Source organism: Alosa pseudoharengus, unplaced genomic scaffold (assembly GCF_046254945.1).
Source record: "Alosa pseudoharengus isolate Yale_2024_CS ecotype anadromous, Long Island Sound unplaced genomic scaffold, YU_APseudo_1.1 YU_APseudo_1.1_scf_11, whole genome shotgun sequence".
Taxonomy (NCBI): domain Eukaryota; kingdom Metazoa; phylum Chordata; class Actinopteri; order Clupeiformes; family Clupeidae; genus Alosa; species Alosa pseudoharengus.
Window position 1 is genome coordinate 40504778 of NW_027468576.1, and position 9458 is coordinate 40514235.

Here is a 9458-nt window from a genome sequence, read left to right on the forward strand (position 1 = left end):
ATGTCTCTTGCTGAGTCCCGGTCACTCCTTGTACCTGTGTCCTGTGGAGTGCTTCCTGTAGTAGTCCTGTTCAGGGAGGCCGTGTCCACTCTGGTCCAGCAGCACCAGCGGAGTCTTGCGGCGCAGACTCTCCCGGCTACGCGTGTCCACTTCCTGCGGGGGCAGCGGTGGGACGTCCTGCCGCTGCCCGCCGGACACCGAGCCGGACACCGGGCCGACCTTACTCACCCGATAGCCGTGCTGGAGCTCGTTGAGCTCGTAAGATTCCCGGGAACCAGCGACGGCGTTCCCCGCGTTCCCCGCGTTCCCCACGTTCCCCACATTCCCCACGTTCCCCGCGTTCCCCACGTTCCCTCTCCACTCCCAGGGGTTGGTGCTGCCGGGGGGCTGGGCCACGGGGTGGTGGGGTGCGTGAGCGTCCACGGTGACGATGGCGGAGGGCTCACGCTGGGCGGGGGGGCGGTAGGGGGGGGAGTCGGTGCCGGCGGTGGATGAGGAGGTGATGGAGGACGAGGAGGCGGTCTCGGAGGAGCGCGGGGACGCGGGGGCGGAGCCTGAGAGCAGCCCCTGCTGCTTGGACATGGCGATGACCTGCATGAGGCGCGGCTGACCAGGCGCCCGCACCGGCGCCCCACTCTTCTCCGTCAGGGACAGCCACTTGGCGCGCGTGCTGGCGCTCTTGGGCGAGACGGGCGGGGGAGGGGGGCGCATGGGCATCTCGCCGGGCAGGTGGGGGTGCGGCAGCCGTGGGGGCTGGGGGGCTACAGGGGGCCGGGGGGGCAGTACCACCCTCGCCCCCACCGGAGGGTTGGCTGGACGCACGGCCGTGTCCAGCGGCGGGTAGAGCGCAGACGTGGCCGTGTCCTCCTCCGTGGGGGTGGTCTCGTCCGAGCCTTCGTCACTCCCCTCCTCCTCCTCCTCCTCCTCCTCCTCCTCCTGCGCCTCCTCCTCCTGCTCCTCCTGCTGCCGCAGCGTCATGCCGCGCATCTCCATGGACTTCTGCTTCCACTCGGACACCAGCTGCTGGGAGTGGCGTGCGTCCATGGGCAGCTGAATGGGCACGGGCACGGTCACTAGCCTGCTCCGCTGTGGCACCGCGTCGTCCGGCCCCACGGCCGCAGGGTTGTGTGTGGCGGCCGGCCGTGGCAGCGTGTTGCTGAAGGTCACCATGGTTTCCTTTCCCATGGGGCTGCGGGGCACCAGGAGCTCCACGTTGACGCTGGCGCGCTTCAGACTGCTGAGCGACGCCTTCTCGCGCTGCATTGGCCGGTTCAGCCCGTCGGACACACCCACCAGCGCCGGCAGGCCCGGCGACGCGATCTCCTCGTTGCTCTCGGACGCGTGGGCCTTCTGGTACACGGAGTCGTGCCCACGCTGGGCCAGCTCACGCAGAGCGTCCTTCTGGGGGGGAGGGGGGCCGGGGGGAGGCACGCCGTCCTCCGAGGGTTTGAAGTTGGACACAGCATGGAAGGCCTGGAGAGGGAACACACACACACACACACACAGAGTTAGGGGGGTGGGTTTAGATGTGTCTTTGTTTAGGTGTGTGTGTGTGTGTGTGTGTGTTTAGGTGTGTGTGTGTGTGTGTTTAGGTGTGTGTGTGTTTGAGTGTTTTGTATGTGTGTGCAAGAGTGTGTGTGCGTGCAAAAACATGCAGCTTTCACATCACCAACAGAAAGGGTCCAAGGTGACCCACTAATGGGTGACTTACCCAGATGACCTACTAATTGGTGTACTGAGAGTTAAACCGTTTAGGTGTGTGTGTGTTCAGGGGTGTGTGTGTTTACAATACTAATTGGTGTACTGAGAGTTAACCTGTTGAAAAGTGAGGCTGTAAAACCTGAGAGAGAACCACGTACACCGTGTCTATTTGTGAGAGAGAACCACGTACACCGTGTCTATTTGTGAGAGAGAACCACGTACACCGTGTCTATTTGTGAGAGAGAACCACGTACACCGTGTCTATTTGTGAGAGAGAGCCGCGTACACCGTGTCTATTTGTGAGAGAGAGCCGCGTACACCGTGTCTATTTGTGAGAGAGAACCACGTACACCGTGTCTATTTGTGAGAGAGAGCCGCGTACACCGTGTCTATTTGTGAGAGAGAACCACGTACACCGTGTCTATTTGTGTATTCTTTTGTGGTTTGTATTACTAGGCCCAGAAAGCAACTTCTTCATTCTTCTAGTATCCAAAATGGCCACCACAGCACTACTGCCGTGAGCGTGCTCAGTGACTTCCCCCGTTCTACGCTTCAGAAGCAGCGGTTGGGATGGGAATGCTGACTTCAGCCGTTATCTCTGATTGGACAGCAGGAGGGACGAAAACGTGATTGGAAGAGACGGAAGGAGCGATCAGAAGAGAGGGATGAAAGGCGGTCAGTGAGGGAGAGAGAGAGGGAGAGAGAGAGAGAGAGAGAGAGAGAGAGAGAGAGCGATGAAAGGCGGTCAGTGAGGGAGAGAACAGGGAGAACAATGAAGCCGAAGACAGTGGACACGAGTGACATGAACGCTGCAGGAGATATGCCCCAGGGACTGTGTGTGTGTGTGTGTGTGTGTGTGTGTGTGTGTGTGTGTGTGTTCCCCTCGGATGCTCTCCCTTCAATGCAGAGAGGCAGAGGAGAGCAAGAGAGAGAGAGATAGAGAGAGAGAGAGAGGGAGGGAGAGAGAGAGAGAGATGATCGGGGGACAAGTCTCTGATTTGCAGCATCATAAACCGGAGAAGTGCTCTGAATATGAACTGAGTGAGAGAGCGTAGGAGGACATGCCTGGATTTGCCAAAATGCTGAAACACTTTTAGTACAAGGATATGTCAGACACAACAAACACACACACACACACACACACACACACACACACATAGAGGATAGATAGAGAAAAACTCAAAAATAAACACACACACACACACACACACACATAGAGGAGAGATAGAGAAAAACTCAAAAGTAAACACATAAACACACACACACACACACACATACACACTAGAGTGTGGCTACCCGACCTGAGCCCGAAGGGACCAACGGCGGGTCGGGTCGGGTTCGGCCAAATATTTCGAAATTGTAGTCGGGTTCGGTTCGGGTTCGGACACATGGGGGCGATATGCATTGGAAGCTTTACATTTAAATTGCTTATTATGTTGAGTAACCAACAGGTCTGCTTTACATGAGGCAAACGTTTGTTTTTTGAGAATAAAATAAAATAAAAAAAATAAAAAAAGCTTTCTTCCTGTGTGCAAGATTTGTTTATGTAGCCGTGACAAAGCATGTGCATTTCATCTTGGGTGACGTTAAAAAAAAGTTGTTAGCCTATCAGGAGATTTTTAAGACCAAAGACATATATGTGGTAAAGACATATGCTACCGGTAGGCTATAAGGTCGTCTCGTTCAACTGGATGAGGATTTCCTCGAGTTGCCCCAATTAATGTCAATGCTGCATATGGATCAGTGACAGAGGGACTGTAGATTCAAAGGCTGTTGCAGTTCATTTCAAGACTTTTCGTCAATGGTAAGACTAGAATTCTACTTGCTTGGGCCTCTTGTTAATGTGCGCTGTGTGTGAGCTGCATGCTTATCTGATTCTGTAGCTATAGTAGACAAGAATTCCATTTGTTGTTTGTTCTGTTTAATGGGCTAAAAAGACAGGCTATCCACAAACGTGAACGTTTAATCACTAGCATGGGAATAACTGAGGCATCATCTGCGTCGGGCTCGGGTCGGGTTCGGACATAAAAATGAAAATGCCTGTCGGTTCGGACGCAACTCTGTCGGACGCGGGCCGGGTTCGGACAGATATTTGCGGCCCGAACCGCACTCTCACACACACACACACACACACACACACACATAAATGAATGAAGACACAGACACACATATTATTTTTATATTGTGTCTGGGTAAAAAACACACACTAAGCAGAGTGAGCACACCCCCAACACACACACAAACACACACACACACACACACACACACACACACACACACACACACAAACACACACGCACACAGGCCTAAACACTCGTAGACCTAAATGTTGTTTTCTAAACAAAGTTCTGGAGGAGCCTTTGGGATGATTGACAGCAATTAAGTCACCCACTGCCGCCGCAGGGTATTTAAGCCCGCCTCCTTTTCCATGCGTCCGCTAAATCATTAAGTCTGAGTATCGTTCGCATAGACAAGACAACTATCATGGAACTGGAAATCCACGCCTCTTCCAGCGATCCGGAGGACAACTTCGTCCCGCCAACACCCGACACCCAGGGCCTTCCGCCGGGCGAAAATAATCCTATTCATTCCCCTCGCCGCTAGTGATGGGCGAACGAAGCCTTGTGAAGCTTTTGAAGCTTCTTCCTGATTGTATCGCAAAATGATCCGAAGCATCAAAGCATCGAAGACAACACAGTGACATCTGGTGGTCAGCAGAAATGACAGCGGCTATGAATTCGACACGCCCGAACGAAGCTTACAACATGAACATGAAGGACAGAATGGACACATGACATGAGATGACTGAAAATTAAATAAATGAATTAGAACTAGGGTATAATGTTTGAATATAGCCTAGTGTGTTCAGCGTTTGAATGTATGTGTGTTCAGTCGGTTTTAACAAACTGCAGCATGAAATGCAGCCGTCTGCTATGTGGCCATATCAATTTAGGCCTACTTTAAATACATAAAGTGTAGGCCTTATCCAATGAACTGTCATAGCCTACTCATAACCAAGAGGCATTATTTAGGTAGTGTGTTTTAGAACTAAACAGGCCGTTGTTAGAAATAAATAGTTCATGAACATCCAATCTTGCCGTATGCCTACTATAGAGTAGAGGTAGCGATGAGGACGATAAATCTGGTGACGTGGGTTCAATCCCCGTGAGTCACTTTACGAGGAATTTTTATTAGGCTTATGCAATAACAAAAAATATTCGAAATTTGACTTCAAAACTTTAAAAAGTTCTTCAGCAACAATGATTGCTGAGTAACTAAGACACGTGACACAGGTTTTGTTAAATTACAGCAGTAGGCTACAGAATACAGCAATGTTGCTCCTGTTGGGTATCAGCGCAGCAGCAAACTTTCGAAACCAGCAAAACCCTTCGGTGACGTTCGAAGCTTCGGACGTCACCAGTCACATGCTTATTCCAATTTGATACAAGCTCCAACACACCGTGTCGAAACAATTTGCTTCACGGGAGTGATACAAGCTTTGGTGCCTCGGTGTCGAATGTCCCATCACTACTCGCCGCCAGCGTAGGGAACCCAGGACACAGGGTCGCAGAAGGCGCTCCTCTCCTGCCCCCGTGCGGGGCAGTATTTCCCGCTCAGCAGCCTCATCTCGCGGCAGCACCAGGACCCAGCGCCAACAAGGCGATGACCCCATTCACTGGACAGTGGCTCGCATCCGCAGCACTCTTCATTCCCGCGGCGTCGCGTTCCGTAGGTCGGATAGGAAGTTCCATCTCCTCCGCCTTTTAACGCAGTCGGATAACCCGGTCTTTTCGCCCTCCCGCTCCCTCCCTTTGTTTTCCTCTCCGGAACAGGGAGCAGGCTGCGTTTTCCTAGGACTTAAGCCATCTTGTCCCCTCTGCAATAGCCCCAGTCACGGCGCGGCCGAGTGTCCACTAATCAACCCCGACCATCAACTCCCCAGCACCAGCTCCACAGCCCCCAAATCCTCATCCTATGTTCCCCGCATCCCCGATGCTACGGTAGGAGAAGCCAGGGAAGAGGACGAGCGTTCCTGGAAAGGTCGAGAAATCTGCCGAAGATTTAACTTTGCTCAGTGCCGCCAATCCTCCTGCCGTTACCTCCACGTTTGCAGCTACTGCGCAGGCGCCCATGCCAAGTCAGTCTGTTCCGCACTCAAGAACATAAATAAAAAGTTTAAAAAGTACCTCTCTACTCCAATCATTGTTCCTGCTCTCCATTCAGAACTCCAGTCTAATCCAAATAGGGGATTTTGCGACTATTTGACTTCGGGGTTGACGCACGGGTTCCATCCAGGTGTTTTAGCAAGACCTACAGAGTCTTTCGTTTGTAAAAACCTTCTATCCACCGTCGAGGATCCGGAGGTGGTCATCTCACTCCTAAGCAAAGAGGTCGAATCCGGTTTTATGATCGGTCCGTTCACCAAGCCTCCATTCCCAGTCTACAGGATCAACCCCATAGGCGTAGCTACGCGCAAATACTCAGGAAAAAGAGACTTATCATCGACCTCTCAGCTCCGCACAATAGTACCACTCCCAGCATTAACAGTTTGATTCCACTAGAAGAGTTCTCGCTGCACTACCACTCTGTCGACGACGCTATCGCTCTGATCAAAAAGGCAGGTAGACGTTGCTGGCTAGCTAAAGCGGACATCACCTCAGCCTTCAAAGTCATGCCCATTGATCTCGAATTCTGGAGTCAAATGGCATAAGAGATACTATTTCGCAGTTCGCCTCACCTTCGGCTGCCGCAGCAGTCCCAAAATTTGTGATACGCTATCAGAAGCCCTGTGCTGGATTCTCCTAAATAATTATAAGCTCCTATTTCTCGTTCATCTTCTGGATGACTTTCTCGTAGTTATCCCCCATTCCTACCCACCGGCCCTAGGCATTTCTACGCTAGTTGACGTATTCAACAAACTGGGAGTCCCACTCTCAGTCGATAAGACGTGCGGTCCTTTATCCAGACTCGAATTCCTCGGCATCATTTTAGATACCGAAGAATTCTCTTCATCTCTCCCTAAAGAGAAAAAATACAGAATCTCTTTACTGTTGAACGAGTTTATAACATCACCATCTCACACCAAACAAGAAGTTCTCTCCCTTCTAGGCCACCTCAATTTCGCCATGCGAATCATTCCCCAGGGCCGCCCTTTCATCTCGCATCTCCTAAACTGCGCCTCAGCAACCCCATCTCTCAGAGACGTCGTATCTCTAGATGCCCAGTGTCTGGCCGATCTCAAGCTCTGGAGGATGTTTTTAGACGAATGGAATGGCCTGTGCATGTTCTACGACGACTGCCAATCATCTCCAGAAGACCTCCAGTTGTACACCGACGCAGCCCCCTCAATAGGCTTCGGAGGCTTTTTCAAAGGGCGCTGGTTTGCATCCCCGTGGCCACTAGAGTTCAGAGAGCTAACAACCGAAAATGAATCGTCAGCCGTGTTCGAACTCTACCCCGTAGTCATCGCGGCCCTACTCTGGGGGAAGGAGTGGACCTCCAAGAGTGTGCTAATCCACAGCGACAAGGAAGCCGTAGTGCACGTCATTAATAACTCACGCTCAAAATCGCTTGCGCTTTCCCCTCTTATTAGGCGTCTAATCTGGATAGCAGCCAGCTACCAGTTAATTATAAGAGCCGCGCACGTCCCCGGTTGCCACAATGAAATTGCTGACTCTCTCTCTCGTCTTAATTTCCAGAGATTCAGAAGCTCGGCTCCAGAGGTGGACCTGTACCGTACTCCACTCCCCAGCTTTTCAGAAACCATCTTCCTATAAACCACCCCCTCAGCTATCTCCAACCCATCACGGCCGACCTAGCCCTTCAAGCCCTCGCACCCAGGACCATGCAGTCCTACTGGACTGCTTGGTCTTGCTTCAAACAGTTCCACGCAAAGCACTCTCTACCATTTCCCAGTTTCGATGCAGTCACCATAGCATCATTTATCATCTACGCCCACACTTCACTCGGGATCAGAGTCTCTTCCATTAGAGTCTACCTAGCTGGCATTCATTTCTTCTTCAAACTCCTCCACGGCTCCGAATGCCCTTCCTTCTCCAACACCAGGATAGGCTTGTTAATTAAAGGTATCCGTAGGCAACAGCCAGTCCCCCAAGACTCCCGCCTTCCCATTACCTCAAGCATTCTTGTCACCTGCCTCGCTACCCTTCGCAAAGGGTTCATTTCACCGCATTCCGATTTCACCATCTCTGTTATGTTTCTACTGGCCTTTTTTGGGCTGCTGAGATGTAGCGAGTTTACATGCCCTTCGTCCCTCTTCATTCCCGATGTCCAGCCGTGCATCGCAGATCTAGAGCAGCTAGACCAAGACACCATTCGATTTACCATCAAACAGAGTAAAACCGACCAGTTCCGAAAAGGACACTCCATATTCATTTTTAACTCCGCCTCAGATCTTCAGCCTTTCCAATACCTATCACACTACATCTCATATCGGTCAGCTCAAGCTTCGTCTACTAGCCCGCTCTTCGTGTCAGATGAAGGGCTACCCATCACTCGCCACAGATTCCAGACACTCTTAAAAAAACATTCTTGTCAAATCTGGTTTTCCCGCGGATCGCTACTCCGCACACTCCTTCAGGATAGGAGCTGCCACAACAGCTGCGCTCAACGGCTTATCGGAGCAACAAATTAAAATACTGGGCCGTTGGTCCTCGGATGCCTACCAGTCTTACATCCGCTCCAATCTAGCGGATTTACGACTCGCTCAGCAAGCACTTATGTAGTCGGTAGCGGCCTTTCTATGTGATCTTTTGGGGTGCAAGCGGTCATCGCTCTATCGCGATCTCCGCTCCAGGCACTCCAGGACCACGGACAGCTACCTTGCAAAACACGCACTTCTACCATACATTTAGTCTAGCTGAAGCAATCATACCGAAGGGCGAACTAATGAAACACACACACACACACACACACACAGGCCTAAACACTCATAGACCTAAACACACACACACACACACACACACACACACAGGCCTAAACACACATCTCTCTGTGCGATCTCTCACCAGGTACATGGCGATGCCCGCTCCGATACAGAAGCCGGCGTAGACGTCCACAGGGTGGCTCCTGTACTGAGTGACCTGGGTCAGCCCTGAGAGAGCCGCGGCAATGGTGAACGCAAACACCAGAACCGGCTTCAGCAGCTTGGTGCTGTCCGAGATGGTGGAGTTAAAGTACATCTGCACAAGAACCCCATAGAACACATGAGAGAACATGAGAGAACGCAGAACCATGAGAAAACAGAACAGAACTGCCTGCATGTCTGTATTGGCTGTCTCTCCCTTTCAGCTCTGTGTAGCTCACACACACACACACACACACACACACACACACACACACACACACACACTCACACACACACACACACACACACACACACACACACACACACACACACACACACACACACACACACACACACACACTCACACTCATACACACACACACACACACACTCACACACACACACACACACACACTCACTCACTCACTCACTCACTCACTCACTCACTCTCTCACACACACACACACACACACACACACACACACACACACATACACACACAGTATGTAGCTGAGACACACACTGTTTAATTATCCCTGGCTGCTGCTGAATCAAACCTGGTTCAGACAAGGCTTGGGTGTGTGTTTGTGTGTGTGTGTGTGTGTGTGTGTGTGTGTGTGTGTGGGTGTGTGGGTGTGGGGAGACTTGAGAGCCTGTTTCAACAGTTTAT

At 51.7% G+C, this 9458-nt stretch overlaps 1 protein-coding gene across 1 annotated transcript in view; it reads right to left on the reverse strand.

The window, feature by feature from the left end:
• plppr3b (phospholipid phosphatase related 3b) overlaps nt 1-9458 on the reverse strand; it is a 15515-nt gene that overhangs the window by 5158 nt on the left and 899 nt on the right. Inside the window, exons 2-5 of the mRNA XM_076275562.1 lie at nt 8730-8903; nt 956-1473; nt 220-790; nt 35-183 (exon numbers count right to left, since the gene is read on the reverse strand). Of these exons, the coding sequence (XP_076131677.1) occupies nt 35-183; nt 220-790; nt 956-1473; nt 8730-8903 (1412 nt within the window). The remainder of the gene's footprint in view (nt 1-34; nt 184-219; nt 791-955; nt 1474-8729; nt 8904-9458) is intronic.